Here is a 20970-nt window from a genome sequence, read left to right as displayed (position 1 = left end):
ATGCAATTGTAACCTAAAAGATACTTGGTTGAAACCAACATTTTATTCAGCCAGTTTTCTTCCCATCAGTATTTCAAGTTGTCTCAAGAATAATGCGTGCTTTAACAATGTGATGTACTGAAACTTTAAAACTACACATCTTTAAAAAGATTTTGCCAATGCTCTGTGAAACACAAAAACACAACATTGCAAGGATCAAACTACACAGCGTTTATTGAGATAAAACTTTTAAAAAAGCCTTCCTCTTTTGAAGGCATTCTTGCACACTTGGTCCCTGGCCAAAGGGCAAGTTAGCAAACAATCGACTCACAGATCTCCGCTTATGCTTTCCAAAACCAACCACATAATATTGTGGAAGAGTGGTTACAATTACTCACCATCTGGTGTAACATTTAATCTTTGTTTGGTACCCAATGATAACACAGCTAAGGACATGAACATATCATAAGGGACTTTGGCCTGACCATTATGAAATTTAATAAAGTTAGTTTTTATGTTATGCTAACACGGTATGATTCTGCATGTTTTCTGAGAATGCAACAATGCTATTAAGACACGTGTCCCTTTCCCTTCAAACTCCATCTATTAGGCCACAATCACCACATGCATGCTTTATCAACTGTGATGTAATATTCTGGAAGCCAAACTGATACCAGGATGTGTAAAATCCTGCACAACTTACCCTTACAACAAGAACTTGCATTTTCATAGCTTCTGTAACATAATAAAACATCCTGCAGCACTATGAAACAATAGGACAACATGCCACAGAGGAATTATTAGGCCAGATGACCAAAAACTTGGTCACAGAGGTAGTTTTTTTTAGGATTGACTTAAAGAGGAAAGAGCGCTACGGGGAGGGAATTCCAGAGCTCAACACAGCTTTAGCATTTGAAGGCATGGCTACACATGGTGGAATGATTTAAATCATGGACACTCAATACCCAAGGGCAGAATTGACAGAATGCAGACATGCAGAAGGGAGGGGATTCATGGGCTGAAGAGTAAAACAGAGTTAGGGAGGAGCAAGAAATGATTTGTTAACAAGGGCGAGATGGTTAAAATTGAAATGAGGAGCAGCAGAGTGGAACTTGGCATGAGTCAGGACATCCACTGCAGTAATTTAAATTACCTCAAGTTTGTGGTGGATACAGTGTGGGAGACATGCCAGGAATGCGCTGGAATAATCAAGTCTAGAGGTAACAAAGGCATGGATGAGGGTTTCAACAAAAGATGAGCTGAAGCAAGCTTAGGTCAAATAATGTTAAAGGAATGGAAATATATGATTCTAGTGATGACATGGATATAAGGTAGGAAGCTCATCTTGGGGTCACGTACGTTAAAAACATCAATAGGAAACTGCAATATGTCACCTCATGGGATCTTTTACATCCTTCCAAGCAGGCTGACTGAGCTTTGGTTTAATATTGCATTCAAAAGATGGCATCTCCAATTCTGCAGCACTCCCTCAGTACACTGGAGTTTCAGCTTTAATTTAGTTTCAGCTTGAGCCCTGTAACATGACTTGAATATAAAGCTTTGTGGCAACAGTGGTATTAACTAAGCTAAGGTTATCATATTCAGATACTGAATTGGTCCCAATTTACAAAATGAAGTTAGTACAAATCCACCTAGAAAAGGGAAGAATGGAAAATGTTTGGCTCACTCTAATGACTTGCACCACAAAATGCACTTTGGACAGCTTTGAAGAAACGCGCACTGTTCTTTCCACTCTCCTGGTCCTCTTGGACAGAAGTACTATGTTACACAGTGTGGCATATATAAGATACTGCTTGAATCAAGCCAGCCAGAAGATCTGCCAGCACCACCACTCTATCAGAAACTGTGTTTCTGGAACTACTTATCACATGGCAAACACCAAATATCTGAAATAGCACACAAAAAGTTGAAAAACAGAACACACGTCCAATCCGTAAAAATAAACTAGTTCCTGTTCAATTCTCAAGTGCAAGGGTTAGGTGTATTGGCTGTGCGAAATGATCCCTTGGGGAGAGGGCGGGAAAGTGGAACTGAGCCACGACAGATCAGCCATGATCTTATTGAATGGCGGGGCAGGCTCGAAGGGCTAGATGGCCTACTCCTGCTCCTATTTCTTATGTTCTTATGTGTACTCAAACATGAGCTGGAGTATGGTGACTGGGGGATTTTCACAGTAACTTCACTCAGTGTTAATGAAAGCCTACTTGTGACACTAATAACCTAAATTTAAATGTCAGGATTAAATCATCAAGGGATCTTTGATGGAATCCCAAGCCTAAGAATATTAGACTATGTCATAATTATACCAAATGCTGCCAGAACTGCTCCATCAGTCGATATACAATACTTCAGTATCATTAAGATGGAAAAGCTTAGCAGAATTGAAAGAGATATGGACGTTGTCTGTGGCAGTCCATGTGATATGTAAATCTGTCACATTTAATCAAAATCCTATGTCTTTCAGTGACAATCTTGCGAGATACCATTAATACAGAAACAGCCTTGTCACCAGAGAATGAAGCTTCAAAACTGAATCACATTAAGTCTGATTAATAATAATAAACTACACAAAAATATAGAAAAGGCAACAATGTAGAACATAATGAATAGGATTTACAGAAGAGATAATGATTTGGAAATTTGTTACTTTGATCTCTGGACTGTGTCAGGATATGTTCCCTCTCCTAAACCTTCCCCATTTACATTCCAATTCAATCAAATCAAGTCCAATTCACTGTCTCAACACGTTGAGACATTCCCAATCCAAGCTGACATGACAGGCCTCTCACCTCCTGTCTTGGGCTTGATCTACATGATCCAAGCTGATTGGAGTAGGCATAGCTCCTCCTCTAAGGCTTGATCTCATCTGCATCTTAGCCAAAAGGCCAAGATGCTGCTTTTAAAAATTGCTTCAAATGATGCTAAAATGTAAGCTAATGACATCAACCAAGCACAGAATGTTGATACTACAGTTATCTTAGCCAAAAGGCCGAGAAGAGTACTGCATAATCCAGGTATACGGTTTTAAGGTTGGCAAAGAGAGAGATGACCTTGGTTCTAAAGATCAGGATGCAGAATCAATTTGGATAGAGATAGGAAATAGTAAAGATAGACATCACTTGCAGGAATAGTTGATTGGCCCCCTAAAGTTAAAGTTCATTTATTTATCACAAGTAAGCTTACATTAACATTGCAATGAAGTTAGTGAGAAAATCCCAGTAGTAACTACACTGTAGGATGGAGCATACAGAAGAAATTGTCCCTTATTGTCCTGGGATGCGTAGGTTAGAGGGATTAGCAGGTAAATATGGGGGTAGGGCCTGGGTGGGATTGGTGTTGGTGCAGACTCAATGGGCCAAATGGCCTCTTTCTGCATTGTAGGGTTTCTATGGTACTTATCTTGGCAGCACCTTCTCCCAAGCAGTGACTATTGATACAGAAGTTAACTGCAGAATAGCAAAGGCAAGTTCTGCTTTTGGTAGACTGCGCTCCACTGTATGGGAATGTCGAGGAATCAATCCAGCAACAAAACTGAAGGTCTACAATGCCATGGTACTCACTACCCTCCTGTATGCCTGTGAAGCGTGGACTGTGTATTGAAGGCATGCAAGACAGCTCAATCATTTCCACATGACTTGCTTTTGCAGAATATTACACATCAGATGGCAAGACAAAGTACCAGACACTGAAGTTCTCTCTAGAGCAAGTCTACCATCAGTCCACACGCTGCTGATGAGAGTGCAGACCCGGTGGGTAGGTCATGTCATCCATATGTCAGACAAGCGCATTCCCAAGCAGCTCCTTTTTGGGGAACTCTCTGCTGGAAGACGCTCGCATGGAGGGCAGAAGAAACGTTTCAAAAGACACACTTAAAGCCTCCCTCACTTGCCGTAAACACGACCACCTGGAAACACTGGCACAAAACCACCCTACCTGGCGCTGCCTCATCCACAAAGGCTGTCAAGTTTACGAAGCAAGGTATTTTGCTGAAGTACAACTTAAGCGCGAGATGCATATTCCAGAGCCACCAGTGCAACAACTACAGTGTCTACACAAATCTGTCCAATATGTGCAGGACATTCCGTGCCCGAATTGACCTGATCAGTCAGCTTCAGGCACACTGCAACCAGCCCCAAAATGACTAATGGTGTCGAGGTCCTCATCGATGACGATGGACGAACAACGTCTGCTAAAGTCCATGTAGACAACATCAACTGCACTGCCCTCATCTACCTTCTTGGTTACTCCTTCAAAAAACTTAATCAAATTTGTCGGACATGATTTTCCACTCACAAAGCCATACTGACCGTCTGTAATCAGTCCTTGTGTCTCCAAATGCCTGTAGATCCTGTCTCTCAAAATATCTTCTAACTTAACCACTACAGATATGAGGCTCACCAGCCTATAGTTCCTAGGCTTTTCCCTGCAGCCCTTTTTAAACAAAGCACTAAATTTGCCACCCTCCAATCCTCAGGCACCTCACCTGTGACTATCGACGATTCAAATATCTCTGCTAGGGGACCCGCAATTTCCTCCCTAACCTCCCACAGTGCCCTGGGATACACTTCATCAGATCGCGGGGATTTATCTACCTTGCTGTGCTTTAAGACTTGCAGCACCTCCTTCTGTTATGTGTACACGCCTCAAAACATCACTATTTAGTTCCCCAAATATCCACGTTTTTCTCAACAGTAAATACTGATGAGAAATATTCAGTTAGGATCTCATCCATCTCTTGTGGATCCGCAAATAGATTACCTTGTTGATCCTTAAGAGGTCATATTCTCTCTAGCTACTCTTTTGTCCTTTATGTATTTGTAGGAGTTCTTTGGATTCTCCTTTGCCTTATCTGCCAAAACAATCTCATGTCCCCTTTTTGCCCTCCTGATTTCTCTCTTAACTCTACTACTACACCACCTATACTTTTCAAGGGATTCACTTGATCCCAGCTGCCTATAAATGTCATGTGCCTCCTCCTTCTTCTTGACCTCAATATCCCGAGTCATCCAGGATTGCATAATTATTCCAGCCTTACCCTTCACTCTCAGAGGAATGTGCTTATCCTGAACCCTAGTTAACACACTTTTGAAAGCCTCCCACTTACCAGGTATCCCTTTGCCTTCCCACAGGCTCCCCCAACTAACTTTTGAAAGTTTCTCCCTAATACCATCAAAATTGGCCTTGCCCCAGTTTAGAATTTTAACTTTTGGGCCAGACCTATCATTCTCCATGGCTATCTTAAAACGAATAGAATTATGGTCACTGGTCCCAAATTGATCCCTCGCTAACAGTTCTGTCACCTACTCTTCCTTATTTTCCAAGAGGAGGTCAAGTTTTGCCTCCTCCCTAGCTGGACTATCCACATATTGAATGAGAAATTCCTCTTGAATTCACTCAATAAATTTCTCTTCATCAAGCCTCTAATACTATGGCTGCCTCAATGTTGGGAAAATTAAAATCCCCTACTATTACCAATCTATTTTTCTTGGAGCTATCTGTAATTTCTTTACATATTTGCTCCTCAATTTCCTGCCAACTATTTGGGGGCCTATAATACATTCCATCAAAGTGATTTTCCCTTTCTTATTTCTCAGATCTACTCATATGGACTCAGTGGCTGAACCTCAGATATACCCCCTCTCTGTATTTCTGTGATGTTTTACATAAGAACTAGGAGCAGGAGTAGGCCATCCAGCCCTTCGAGCCTGCCCCGCCATTCAATAAGATCATGGCTGATCTGTCGCTGCTTAGTTCCACTTTCCCGCCCTCTCCCCATAACCCTTAATCCCCTCTCCTATCAAAAACCCATCAACCCGCGTCTTAAAAATATTTAGCGAGGTAGCCTCCACCACTTCAACGGGCAGAGAATTCCAGAGATTCACCACCCTTTGAGTGAAGAAGTTCCTCCTCAACTCTGTTCTAAACCGCCCCCCTTTTATCTTGAGGCTGTGCCCCCTAGTCCTACTGTCTTTTTTGAGCGGGAAGAGTCTTTCCACCTCTATCCTATCCATCCCATTCATCAAGGATATTTTGGCCCTGGAGGGAGTGCAGAGGAGGTTTACTAGGCTGATACCGGAGTTGAGGGGATTGAGCTATGAGGAGAGGCTGAATAAACTAGGCTTGTACTCGTTAGGGTTTAGAAGAATGAGGGGAGATCTCATTGAGACGTATAAGATGATGAATGGGATGGATAGGATAGAGGTGGAGAGACTCTTCCCGCTCAAAAAAGACAGTAGGACTAGGGGGCACAGCCTCAAGATAAAGGGGAGGCGGTTTAGAACGGAGTTGAGGAGGAACTTCTTCACTCAAAGGGTGGTGAATCTCTGGAATTCTCTGCCCGTTGAAGTGGTGGAGGCTGCCTCGCTAAATATTTTTAAGAAGCGGGTTGATGGGTTCTTGATAAGAGAGGGGATTAAGGGTTATGGGGAGAGGGCGGGAAAGTGGAACTGAGCCACAACAGATCAGCCATGATCTTATTGAATGGCGGGGCAGGCTCGAAGGGCTAGATGGCCTACTCCTGCTCCTATTTCTTATGTTCTTATGTTCTTATCTTATACGTCTCAATGAGATCTCCCCTCATTCTTCTAAACTCTAACGAGTACAAGCCCAGTTTATTCAGCCTCTCCTCATAGCTCAACCCCCTCAACTCCGGTATCAGCCTAGTAAACCTCCTCTGCACTCCCTCCAAGGCCAAAATATCTTTGCGCAGGTGCGGCGCCCAAAACTGCACACAGTACTCCAGCTGCGGCCTCACCAATGCCCTATACAGCTGCAGCAAGACCTCCCTACTTTTATATTCAATCCCCCTCGCTATGATTAAAAGTGCAACTCCCCCTCCTTCCTTACTTCCTGTTCTATCTTTTCTACAGCATCTGTACCCTGGAACATTAAGATGCCAGTCCTGTCCCTTCCTTAGCCATTTTTCAGTAATTGCTATAATATCCCAGTCCCATGTACCCATCCATGTCCTGAGTTTATCTGTCTTGCCCGGCAGGCCTCTTGCATTGAAATAAATGCAGTTTAATCTGGACTTCCCTTGCTTTTTGTCCTGTTTTTGCCTGATCTGCTTGACACTAGGATTACTGACACTGCCTTTACTATTTAATGTGCTCTCTTTAACTTCTGTGCTGTCCTCAACCTTCTCTTCTGTCTCTCTACTGCTTTGGGTACCACCTTGTTAACAGCATAAATATAGATAGGAAAGTAAATTGTGAAGAAAACATAACGAGTCTGCAAAGAGATTTGGATAGGTTAAGTGAGTAGGCAAAATTTGGCAGACGGATTATAATGTAGGAAAATGTGAATTTGTCCACTTTTGCCAGAAGAATACTGAAGCAGCATTTGTCCAAATGGAAAAAGATTGTATAACGCTCTGGTACAGGGGAATCTGAGTGTCCTGGTACATGATTCACAAAATGTTAATATGCAAGTACAAAAAGTGATTAGGAAGGCAAATGTAATGTTGCCATTTATTGCAAGAGCAATAGAATATAAAAGCAGGAATATTTTGCTAAAGTTGTATGGAGTATTGGTGAAACCACATCTGGAGTATAGTAATAAAAGCAAAATACTGCAGTTACTGGAGCTCTGAAATAGGTCTGGTAGCCTCTATGACAAGGGAAACAATTAATGTTTTAAGTTTGCATGAGCCTTCTCCAAAGTATGACAGGCAGCTTTGATCTCCTTATTTAGAAAAGGACATAACTGCATTAGATGCAAATTGGAGAAGGCTCATGTGAACAATTCTTGAAATGGGTGAGTGGTCCTGAGAAAAAGTTGGGTAAGTTGGGTGTCTATCCACTGGAATTTAGAAGAATGAAAAGCAATCTTATTGAAACATAAGAACCTGAGGAGACTGTACAGGTGGATGCTGAGAGATGTTTCACCTAGTGGTGAAACTAGGCACAGCTTAAGAATAAAGGATGGTTTTCTGGTCTTGCTTGCCCTGAAACTAGAACATCCCGCCCGAGGTCAACGGACCTTTCCGTGGTCTGTCCCTCACCCGCTATGATTCCCATGGTGCGCGGAATAGGAAAATTCGCCCCAAAGGCTCTCCCATTTAAGAGGAGGATGATGAGAATTTATTTCTCTGAGGGTTGTGAATCCGTGGAACTCTCTTCCTTATTTAATGGAAATAATGTCATTGAATATTTTTAAGGCTGAATTAGATAGACTCTTGATTGACAAGAGAGTCAAAGAATAAAGGAGGAGGAAGGAAAGTGGAGTTGGGGCCATAAGCAGATCAGCCATGATCTTATTGAACAACAAAGCAGGCTCAAGGTTCTGAAAGGCCTACTCCTGTTCCTAATTTAAATATTTTCTGACTTAATTCCTGCAGTTAATTTTTCTAAACAACTAATAAATCTTTATTTCTGTTGGACATATTTTATTCTTTAATTCTCTTTTCTCATTCGTTTTTCTTTCCTTCATTCCCAAGATATGCAGCTGCAGCTAAAAGGAGGGATGGGGAAATTTTCCTGTCCTGCCCAGGGGAAGGGACTGAAAAATCCAAGTCCTTGTTTTCAAACACTGGAACAGAACAAAGAATGAAATCAGCTACTAAAATTGCATTATTTCTATGAAAATGCAGAGCTTTCCATTGAATTTCTTCATATGAGTTTCTACGAGTTGATCAAAACAATGATGTGCATTTATATGGTACCTATTTCATAGTAAAATGTCCCAGGGTACTTAGCAGGCGCATAATCAGATAAAAAAAAACCCGACACCGAACCAAAGAAGAAGCCATTAGGCAAGGGATCAACTGCTTGGTCAGAGGTCAGTTTTAAGGAGTATCTTGAAGAGACAGAGGAAGGTAGGGAAGTCTAGGAAGGAAGTTCCAGAGTCTAGATCCCTGACGACTTGAGAACAGTCACCAATAGTGGGGCAAACTTGGGAATGCATCGGGGCCAAATTTGAAGGAATACAAAATTTTCCAAGGATTGGAGGGTTGGAGGAGAGGAAGAGCTGATTGATGATGATTTTAACCTGAGGATCATTGCACCTCAGGTGAGGGGTGAGGTTGGGAAGATGGAGCCTTTGTACCTCAGCCAGTATGAAAACTGAACCCGTGCTTTTGACGTCACTCTGCATCACTAACCAGCCATTCAGGCAACTGAGCTAAACTGACCCCCATGAATGAGAAGAAGTCAAAGGAAAGGGAGTTTGCATTGTTGCCCACTTCGAGTTATCAAAAATGTATTTTGCAATGCACCTTACTTCTGTTACTTCATTTTTATTTTCCAGACCTAGTTCTTTCCTTCCTTGTCTGCATTTGCTAAACTTTTTCTAGGATACTGTTTCATAGTCTGTGATAGGTTCCAAAACTGAGGGTCTAAATGTCTCTTGGATATTTGACAGCTGATCCCTGCTTAGTCCAAAAGACATGCACACTTTCCAGCGGACATCACTGATTAGGAATTATGGTAGAAATCCTGGTGAGGTTTTTCTCCCTATGTATCCAAGAGTGCTGAGGCTATTTTCCCTGGGTGATCAAAACTTCTAGGTTGTCCTGGAATTATTGCTTAGTCTCCTGGATGTTACTGCACAACTTGGGTGAGAAATAAGTTTTTAAAAGTTGTGCTTCTGTCGTTAGTTTTGACCACTTTCATTTATTAGTTAAAATATTGGAGGAAAGAAATACTGTTTGACAGGGTGAGGCCTTCTGGGGGGTGGGGGGGGGAGAGAATGAAATCACATGGCAATACATCAAAACAGTAAGCAATGTTAATTATGTTCTAGTTACTGTCCAGGCCAATATTGGCTATCTTTGCACAGACTCAAGATTAATCTGGATTCAAGAAAGAGATAGATAAACGTTTGATCAAAAGCAGGATAAAGAGTTGTGGGGAAAAGGCCAGGAAGTGAAGTCAGGATAAGCTGGAGATCAGCCATGGTCATACAGAATGATGGAGCATGCTCAAAGGACTGAGTTGCCTACTCCCGCTCCTAATTCCTATGTTCCTATGCATCTCAAATTAAATGCTAAATACCACTACCCGTTTAAGGGCTGATGACTTCAGTTTCCACACATGGTTTCACTTATCACAGCTAAGAGCTCTCAAAATGTAGCAGATGGACTGTTACTAAGGTTTTTCTCGGGAGTCAAAGAGTACAATTATTTTACATTGTTCAGTAGATTTTCTTCTGTTGGGATTGATTTTCTATCGTGTCTCATTCCCTTCAATGTTTGTGAAGCTATTTTTATCAATAAATTGTGCTGAGATCTTCTCAACTACCAGCCCCTCCCCCACGATGATAAGGTTTTATCTCTTTTGACATGACTTTGATTTACAAATTCTGCCTCGTCTGATCACATCACCCTCACATGAAGTTCTCCCTACCTTTGTAAATGTGTGCACACAAACTTTCAAGTGGAGTACAGCTATAACATCATACAATTCTTTATCTTACAGCAAGTTACATGAGAACAATGCAAATGCAGGAAAACTTGCATACGCAACACTGGCTGCATTATTTTGGGGAGCCTACCCCAGTCCAATGCCGGCAACTCCACTGCATTAGTCACACATGAAATGCGGGTAAAAACTGATGTGTTGGTAACTGTCCAGTGGAAATAATTTATCACAAAGAGAGGGCCACTGATTTTATAAAGCCCATGGGTGCTATAAAAACAAATATCTAACACATTTATTTACATACTAAGGGGCAAGCAAAAAACTCAAGGCAGCAAGGTGGTACAGTGGTTAGCACTGCTGCCTCACAGCGCCAGGGACCCAGGTTCAATTCCCGGCTTGGGTCACTGTCTGTGTGAAGTCTGCATGTTCTCCCTGTGTGTGCGTGGGTTTTTTCCTGGTTCTCTGGTTTCCTCACGCTCCAAAGATGTGCGAATTATGTGGATTGGTCGTAATAAATTGTCGTTCGCGTCAGGGGATTAGTAGGGTAAATATATGGGGTTATAGGGATACCTGGGTGGGATCATTGTCGGTGCAGACTTGATAGGCCAAACGGCCTCCTTCTGCCCTGTAGGGATTCTATGAAAAGTCATGCCACATGTTTAATTCTGTGCTATTTATACCATCATAATATAATTTCAGGAAATCTTACAATTCAGTAAATTCCACTTGAGTATTCTGCATTCCAAATATTTCAGTTCAAGGCAATGGCAGCTTTAGCTCCTCTTTTACACCACACACATTTGCACACAGTAAAACATCTATGACTGAAGAGTCAAGGAACCTGCTCCAAACATCCACTGGTACTACTCTTCAGACTGACACTTGGCAGAGTGGTACTTTGGTGCTGCAAATTAATCCTCTGATTTGCTCTCCCTACAAGCAACTTTTAAGCAGTCTTAAGAGCCAGTACATGAGTGTGGGAGCACGAAGCTTGCTGTTGCCAAGTTTTTCAGGGTTCATGATTAAGCTTACTATTCATTGATTAGTATTAAACACAAAACCTGCTACAAATATAATTACAACATCTCAGAAGCCCATGGAATCTAAAAGAGTGAAAAACTCTACATCTTTTAAGCTAAATAACTGTGGATCAAGTAAACTTGGCTTACCTATGGGAAATAAAACTTTGCTCTGAAGGTGTAGGTTGAAGTTATTTCCCCATAGGAAAAAAAAATCACTTTTCTGAATTTAATCCCATTAATTGAACGCAGTCAGCCATGAAATCCAGTATGGTGAGCTTGCTATGCTCTGATTACACCGTTTTGATGCCCAAGTCACCAAAGTGATTTGTTGCACAATAGCTATCAGTTGTATGGACAGCACCAAAACGGAAACAATTACTGGGGAAAATACTCTCAAAGCTTGTAAGAATGACGACAATATTGAGACAAACAGTTGACGCATTCAAATAGCAAATTAACCTCCAGAACCAAGAGACCACAAAATCAAAAACCAGGAACCTGAAAATGGAGTTCCTTTGGCTACTGCAGTTTCTAATCCTTTTTTCATTTTTATCTACATGGATGCAAGATTGACAAATCACATATGTGAACTCTACTAACAAATGATCCTGATCATGTGATAATTTCATACCAAGTTTAACTGTGGACAGTGTACCAAACAGGAGCTGGAGAAGTGTTTTAGGCTTTTAAAGGAATCACTGAAATATAATATATTTTAACAAGAATATTGTAAATTCCAAGTATTTATGTAATATGACAATAGTGAACTTTAGGTGAAATTGAGCAAAAGGATCTGTGGAAGAATGACAGATTTGAGTCCTAGTTTAGGCTGATAATACCCAGTCATCTTCAATTTTACCAAGCAATGTCAAGTCCACTGCTATCAATACATCAGCACATCACCGCAATGCATGATATATTCCTGCATTTAACTAGGATCAGGAAGAAACAGACACTCCAAAAATTTTATCTCCATCATCAGCCAGTTGGAATTCAACAATAGCTACTAATAAAATAAAATTCTTGTTTGTCACTGTGTGGATTCTTGTTTATTTAAAATCTCCCTGAAGCACATTCATTATCAGCTTTCGAAAATATCAAATTTTAGCTGTCATTGAAAAATATTAATTACGAGAAATACAAGCAGTCTTGCCTCTACAGAGTCCCAACTTACAAGAAAAAGGTTGCGTGTACAAGCAGGTCACCCCTGCTTTATTCCATTGGTGTAATCAGCCCATTATCCTCAATTTTATGTAAAAATCTTATTAACTCTGCTTTAACTGCCTTTTTTTTCCAAGCATACTATTGATATAGGGCAGCCTCAGTTCTAAACAGCAATCAAGCGAGTCTTCAGGTTGGAGAGCAGAAAGCAGCAAGGTAGTGCTGAATTCCAGCACTGGTGACAAGGACCAGCAGTTTACTGGCCCTTCAGGAAAAGAAATGTCATCCCCATTCCCCTTTGGCCTTTAAGTGACGGCAGTCTCTCATATGTTGCGCAAGCTGCCTTGGAAGGAAAAGCTCTCAGTCACCTTCTTTTAATAACCAGGAATGGGTAAAAAGTGTGTCATTGTCAGAATCACCCCCATCCAGAAAACAAATACAAAATCAGAAACCAGGAACCATAAGCCAATGCCCATCTTTTATGCTGTAAAACCTGGTTTCCTTGGGCCAACATCGCCTTGTAGATCCAATGCTACCGTGTCAACAAGCATTTTAGAATTAGAATTAAAGCAGCAGTACAAAAGGCCCAAGATGTACAAATGGCTGAAATGTAAACATATGCTAGACTGGCAAAATGATTCACAAGAGCAACTAAAAAGTGCTGTGAATGGCTAAATCCAGTCCATTCTTTTCACGATAGTAAGACTTCTATAAACCAAGTAGGAACTAACGTTATTGTCATCATGTAATGAAATCCCATGCTAGAAGGCCATTTCTGCAATTTATTACTTTGTGTAAGTGGATGTATGTGCATGTATACTCTGAAATATATGCAATTAGCTCTGAAACAGAGCACCGATACCCAAGAGAACTGATGTATAATATTCAAAGGTTTGCAATGACTTACAGAGTATCCTCGCCCTGAAAACGAATGAGCAGAACTCTGTGGGGGAGAAAAGAAAATAGGAAAATGCATTAGATGTTGCACTGAACTTCCATGAGACTTTTTAAACACCCAGTAACAGACCTTTAGCATTTATAAGCAAGTGCAGAGGCCTATTGTACAGCAGTGGAGATGATTATGCACATTTCTTGGCAATTGAACAATTTTGAACCATATTCTTTTTGTTAACAGACTTTGCATATTTTATCACTATATGGTTCTATATTTTTGTCAAGTTTGTATGTTTTGGGTACTACAGTTTCCATTTTGACTGATCTGACTAATTTTAAATGTTTAAAAAGGTTTACAGTATATATGTATATCTCAATCAACTGAAGAGATGCTGACCCTTTTATACCAGCTGATTAAGAACCATAGGATTCAACTTGCTGAATTATCTTTACATTGCAATACATTGTTAGAAACATATAATGTATAAAATACACAATTTCCAGAATATATATATAAATGCTCCCTGTAAAAATGATATAACAGGGATATCTGAAATGGAAAGGAATTTCTCATTTCATGAAACAAAACTTTGGCTTAATAATAAGTGTACCTGGTAGTGCATTACCAAGCCACACAAGGCAAAAGGTCCCAGGTTTAATTCCTAGTCTCTTCCAAGCTAGCTGCTAATTCATTGCCCATATTAGGACATTGGAATGGGTAGGGGAAAATGTGATGAACAGCACAGGTTTACACTCTATTTTGCAAAGTGAGACTTCTGGGTGAGGGCACAATCAAGCACAGGTGTGATGTCAACCAGGGTTAATATTCACTACCTAAACCACTTGAGAGAGACATCAGTGTCTGTGGAATCATACATCAGAAAGTGTCAGCATCCTCAGGAGTGAAGAGAGCAAAACTGAGGATAAATCAAAGTCTGACAAAGTGTGTCAGCTGTTGTTCAGTTAGTAATGCTCATTCCTCTGAGTCAGAAGATTGTGGGTTCAACTCCCACTCCAGGGATTTGGGGACAAAAATGCAAACTGACATTCCAGTGCAGGACTGAGGGAGTGGTGCATTATCAGAGGTGCCATTTTTCAGATGAGACAGTTGTGGAATCCCTACAGTGCAAGAGGAGGTCATTCAGCCCATTGAGTCTGCACTGACTCTTATCCAAGTCTTATCCCTATAACCCTATCTCTATATCCTCACATATCTGACTCCATGAATGCCCCTAATATATACTATCATGGAACAATAAGACACTGAGGAGCAACTTAACATGGCCAATCCACCTAACCTGCACATCTTGGACTGTGGGGGCAGGTGAAGGAAACCCACACAGACATGGGGCGCGAGGGGGATTGAATATAAAAGTAGGGAGGTCTTGCTGCGGCTGTATAGGGCATTGGTGAGGCCGCAGCTGGAGTACTGTGTGCAGTTTTGGGCGCCGTACTTACGCAAGGATATTTTGGCCTTGGAGGGAGTGCAGAGGAGGTTTACTAGGCTGATGCTGGAGTTGAGGGGGTTGAGCTATGAGGAGAGGCTGAATAAATTAGGCTTGTACTCGTTAGAGTTTAGAAGAACGAGGGGAGATCTCATTGAGACGTATAAGATGATGAATGGGATGGATAGGATAGAGGTGGAGAGACTCTTCCTGCTCAGAAAGGATAGTAGGACTAGGGGGCACAGCCTCAAGATAAAGGGGGGGCGGTTTAGAACAGAGTTGAGGAGGAACTTCTTCACTCAAAGGGTGGTGAATCTCTGGAATTCTCTGCCCGTTGAAGTGGTGGAGGCTACCTCGCTAAATATTTTTAAGAAGCGGGTTGATGGGTTCTTGATAAGAGAGGGGATTAAGGGTTATGGGGAGAGGGCGGGAATGTGGAACTGAGCCACGACAGATCAGCCATGATCTTATTGAATGGCGGGGCAGGCTCGAAGGGCTAGTTGGCCTACTCCTGCTCCTATTTCTTATGTTCTTATGAACATGCAAAATCCACATAGTTGCCCAAGGCTGGAATTGAACCTGGGTCCTGGTGCTGCGAGGCAGCTAACCACTGTGCCACCCCTGCAGCCTTTAAAACAAGGAATTGTCTATTTTCTCAGATGGATATAAAAGATCCTATGACACTACTTTAAAGAGCCGCAGAGTCGTCCTCAGTATCCTGGCCAATATTTATCGCCCAACCAACATCAGAAAAACAGGCTATCTGGTCATTATCATGTTGTGTGCCAACTTGCTGCCTTGTGACCTACAACAGTGACTGCTTTGGGATGCCCTGGGATCTGCAGGTCTGTAAAACAGGTCTTTCTTATTCTTTCTTTTCAAGTATTTTCTGTGGTAGAAATCTTTTCAGGTACCTTCCAATCAGAATGTGTGGAAATAAAACTTGAATATTGGTAAATGTGCAAACACCGCAAAAATTTCAAAATATTCTAGCATCCGTGTAGTTCCACTACCTTGGTCTTTCGATCACAACTGACTATTGCACAGCACATATCATCATAAATCCAATGGATATCAGCCAAGAGTGACCACCTGATGATGAACTGTGACACAAATTACTGCGGACGCCACAAAGGCAGCCGAGAAGCTGCTGAAGAAACATTTTCTATCATAGGATAGGTACTAATCATTGGCTCTTTAGCAAACATGTGCTAGCTGGAAGAGTATTCAGCTATGAAATTAATAATCGACCAGTGCTGTAATCAGAATTTAATCAAATATTCCAATAATCGGTTTACCTCCGCTGCAGTCAGGTTTCTGAGCTGGCTAGCCTTACTTGCTTCATCAGCCCCAATCAGCTAGTCTTCATCACAGAAATTTTGCTATTTCCTATTTCAATCAAAAGCTCAGAAGGCATTCTACACCTGCCAGCCTTTCTGCTGTGCTAATAATTGCCAATTTGCACATAGCTCTGGCTATATCACTCAATTTGGCCCTGGCTGCTGCACGCATACACCATGATTCATCAGCAACCCCCCCATGACAATTAGAGCCAATGTCTTGACTAACAGGAGCACCCATTCTAGAGGCTCAGCAGACAATTACCAGTCTATTTTCCCATCTCACCCAGAAAAATATGAGAATGTGTAACAATGGCATTCAGTGCCTCTGAAATGTTACCCTTGAGGGAATGAATATTTCAAATTATCACAGCTTTACAACCACATTCAAATTTCAGCATTTGGAAGGATACAGGGTTCATTTAAATGATAATGAAGGTGATCCATTCAATTTACTAAAAAACGGCAAGTTCTTAAGCTGACGGGTCAAGAAACAGCAAAAACCTTTTTAACCATTGTGCATGGCTGTATATAGAATCCTAAAGCAGTACAAACATCAAAGGGATTAGTATGACAAATAAAAGAGAAGGCAAAAATGCTCCCTGCTTTCCTTAGGTCAAAACAACAAAATACGAAATGTCACTTATCAGACTCTTAATATGCTGCTAAGTTCCAATTACCCAACAGAGAAAGAAATGATAAGAAAATCTGATTTTGGGAGCATACACTGTTGGTTTTGTGCACTGATATTGGGGATTGAAAGCCATACAAAGCATGCAACAAAGCATTCACAGAGCCCAAACAGAGCCACCTTTCATTAGTAGAGAAAAGCTTTCTCGTCAATTAGCACCAAGGGGGAAATAAATTAAGATGCCATTTCCCCCCACTTCTGCCCAGTGAACACTGCTGCATCTTTGCTTTTCTCATGTGGAAAGGGTGCTTCTATTTTAAGCACAACCAAGTTTTTAGAAATATCTTCAGATTGTTTGTTTTTGTTAGTCTGGAATTAGCCACAGACCCAGAAATAGAGTTAATGGCTCCCCCAGCCCATCCCCAACCAATAAAATAAAATGTGAACAATAGTCTCAAGAATTTTTTTGACAGCACTGGTGAATGGCCTAACAGTTTCTAATATAGTGCCTTAAGGAAGCAACTCAAATCTTATGCTACATTTATTTCAATTTTTCCCCAGTCACAGATAGTAAAGGAACAAAGGGATCATCATCTGGTTGAGAATAATTATTTAATCTTTTGGACAAAATATTCATCTGGTAGCATTCAATATTCATTTTGTGAGCAGCATTTTTGAAATTATTTATGCTCTGAATTTCTGATGATAGTGTTGCATATAGTAAAAAGAATGTTGAAACATGCTCTAATTGTCCTCCAAAGATTAAATGCCCTACACATTTAGAAAAACAAATTAAAAAAAAGGATATTCACTTGTTTGGTTGGAGGATTAACCCTTTGAGTACTGAAGGCCTTTTCAGCTTTCGAAATTCGCACATCTTTTGTATATGACATCTGAAAATATTATAAAGTAGAATTAGAAGCACGTTCAGACCTAGATAACATGCTAACTCACAGTGCTAGGAGTTATATAGCAAAATTGCAAACTGGATATAATTTGGTCTTGGTGCAATGCAATGGTGCTCTTTAGAGTTACAATAGTTTGAGGAAAGTGGGCCTTTGGTTACATTTTACACAAACTGACTATAACTAATGTAAGCTTTAAAAGAAATATTAAATGAAGTTGCAGCATGTAGCTTGACCCAAATTTTCCAATTCATGAACATTAGCTGATTACATGTCAATTTTCCTTAAATTCAGATTTGGGGGACTGATCCCTTGAAAGCTGGTTCTTCACATTAATGATACAGAATCTGGCACCGTGATAGACTCTACCACAGACTTATCGTCCGAATTAGTGGTGCGACAACTAGGTTTAGAAAAAATCATTTTTCTGCAACCCTCATTAAATAGCACCAATGAAAAGCAGCTATAACATTTTGCTTCCAAGGTACCAGAAACAAAATGTCACCAGATATTTTATAAATATTTTCTGCATGCAACTGTGGTATTGAGGTGGGCAGAACAGCTCCTTGTAAAGAAGGATATCATCTCAAAAGGAGTTTGGATGGGTAGCAGGTGAGAAAAGGTGATGGCAGACCAGAATGCCCAGTGAAAGACTTCAGCAGTAAAGGTGTCATCTCATTACATCAATGCCAAATCCTCTGCCAGTTCACTTGCAGAGGATGATAGAAAGTAACAAAGTCTTCAGCCCCAGGGGCAATTGGATGGGGACTGTACGTAATGGTCTATGAGGGAAGGGAAATAATAACAGGGAATTGGCAGCCAAGTAGTAGCGCTTTATGGAAAAAGGACATTGCACTGCAAAAATTTATTTTGGTAAAGGAGGAATGACACCAACCTGCCTCCTGCTTGAATTTGACCTCCTTTGGACAATAACTGAACAATATCAATGGTGATCATGATTACATTTCCAAACTACTAAAGATAAAAGTGGAAAGGTGAATCCACCTGGAGATGGATAGCCTTTACCAAGAGCAGACACCCACAACTAGGGGGTGGGTGCAGAAGAACAAAGATAACAAAATAAACATATTGCCTTGTCTGTTGAGGTAGTATGGGCGGAGATTAGAAATAGGAGAGGAGAGGTCACCCTGTTGGGAGTCTTAAACATATGGACTTGTCTGTTGAGGTAGTATGGGCGGAGATTAGGAATAGGAGAGGAGAGGTCACCCTGTTGGGAGTCTTTTATAGACCTCCTAAAAGTTCTAGAGAGATTGAGGAAAGGATTGCGGAGACGATCTTGGTTAGGAGTGAAAGTAATAGGGTAATTGTTATGGGGGACTTTAACTTTACTAATATTGATTGGAATTGCTATAGCTCTAGCTCGTTAGAGGGGTCAGTTTTTGTACAAAGCGTGCAGGAAGGTTTTTTGACTCAGTATGTAGATAGGCCAACTAGAGGTGAGGCTATATTGGATTTGGTGCTGGGAAATGAGCCAGACCAGGTGCTAGACTTGGAAGTTGGTGTGCATTTTGGTGATAGTGACCACAATTCAGTTACGTTCACCTTAGTGATGGAAAGGGATAGGCATGAACCTCGGGTCAGTAGTTTTAGCTGGGGGAAGGGTAATTATGAGACTATTAGGAGAGAATTAGGAAGCATAGGTTGGAGTAGGAGACTACAGGGACTGGGAACGTCCGAAATGTGGAGTTTTTTCAAGGAGCAGCTACTGCGAGTCCTTGATAGGTATGTCCCTGTCAGGCAAGGAGGAATTGGTTGAGCTAGGGAACCGTGGTGCACTAAAAAAGTTGATTCGCTGGTTAAAAAGAAAAAGGAGGCTTATGTTCGGATGAGACTTGAGGGCTCAGGTAGTGTACTAGAAAGCTTTAGATTGGCTAGGAGGGAGTTGAAGAGTGAGTTAAGAAGGGCTAAAAGAGGACATGAAAAGACTTTGGCTGATAGGATTAAGGAGAATCCTAAGGCGTTCTATAGATATGTTAAGAACAGAAGGTTGGTTAGGGCAAGATTAGGGCCAGTTACAGACAGCAGAGGGAAGTTGTGTGTGGAACCGGAAGAGATTGGAGAGGCAGTGAACCAATATTTCTCTTCGGTGTTCATGCAGGGAGACATAAATGTAGCTGAGGAGAACACTGGGTTGCAGGGGTGTAAACTAGACAGTATTGCAGTTGATAAGGGGGACGTGCTGGATATTCTTGAGGGTTTGAAAATAGATAAGTCCCCTGGGCCGGACGGGATTTATCCTAGGATTCTCTGGGAGGCAAGAGAGGCGATTGCAGAGCCTCTGGCTCTGATCTTCAGGTCGTCGTTGGTCTCAGGTATAGTGCCGGAAGATTGGAGGATAGCGAATGTTGTCCCATTGTTTAAGAAGGGGAACAGAGACTTCCCCGGGAATTATAGACCGGTGAATCTTACTTCTGTTGTGGGCAAGGTTTTAGAAAAAATTATTAGGGATAGGATTTATAGTTATTTAGAGAGTAATGAATTGATTAGAGATAGTCAGCATGGTTTTGTAGTGGGTAGGTCGTGCCTTACTAACCTTATTGAGATTTTGAGAAAGTGACCAAAGAGGTGGATGGGGGTAAGGCAGTTGACGTGGTATATGTGGATTTTAGTAAGGCGTTTGATAAGGTTCACCATGGAAGGCTTCTGCAGAAAATGCACATGTATGGGATTGGGGGTAATCTAGGTAATTGGATCAGGAATTGGCTAGCAGATAGGAGACAGAGGGTGGTGGTTGATGGTAAGTATTCGTCATGGAGTTCGGTTACAAGTGGTGTGCCTCAGGGATCTGTTTTGGGGCCACTGTGTTTGTAATTTTTATAAATGATCTGGATGAGGGTATAGTTCGGTGGATTAGTAAATTTGTTGATGACACCAAAGTCAGAGGTGTGGTAGATAGTGAGGAGGGGTGTCTTAGTCTACAGGGAGACTTGGACAAGTTGCAGAGCTGGGCCGAGAGGTGGCGGATGGAGTTTAATGCGGAAAAGTGTGAGGTAATTCACTTTGGCAGGAATAACAGATGTGTAGAGTATAGGGCTAACGGTAGGACTCTGAATAGTGTTGATGAACAGAGGGATCTAGGTGTATGTGTACATAGATCCCTGAAAGTTGGGAATCAAGTAGATAAGGTTGTTAAGAAGGCATACAGTGTCTTGGCGTTTATTGGTAGGGGGACTGAATTTAGGAGTCGCAGCGT

At 41.3% G+C, this 20970-nt stretch overlaps 1 protein-coding gene across 11 annotated transcripts in view; it reads right to left on the bottom strand.

Moving 5' to 3' along the window:
• The window catches only part of fbrsl1 (fibrosin-like 1), an 884033-nt gene that overhangs the window by 386503 nt on the left and 476560 nt on the right, over window positions 1-20970 (bottom strand). For 9 of the 11 annotated variants that reach the window (XM_080208005.1, XM_080208014.1, XM_080208006.1 and 6 more), the window contains 2 exons: window positions 17664-17744; window positions 13449-13484 (listed from right to left, as the gene is read on the bottom strand). In XM_080208005.1, the coding sequence (XP_080064131.1) occupies window positions 13449-13484; window positions 17664-17744 (117 nt within the window). The remainder of the gene's footprint in view (window positions 1-13448; window positions 13485-17663; window positions 17745-20970) is intronic. The other 2 variants (XM_080208013.1, XM_080208016.1) reach the window with 1 other exon arrangement.

Source organism: Carcharhinus amblyrhynchos, chromosome 20, assembly GCF_965287045.1.
Source record: "Carcharhinus amblyrhynchos chromosome 20, sCarAmb.v2.hapA, whole genome shotgun sequence".
In the NCBI taxonomy this organism is placed as follows: Eukaryota; Metazoa; Chordata; class Chondrichthyes; order Carcharhiniformes; family Carcharhinidae; genus Carcharhinus; species Carcharhinus amblyrhynchos.
Note: the sequence above shows the minus strand (reverse complement) of the source record. Positions and strands in the feature narration are given on the sequence as shown.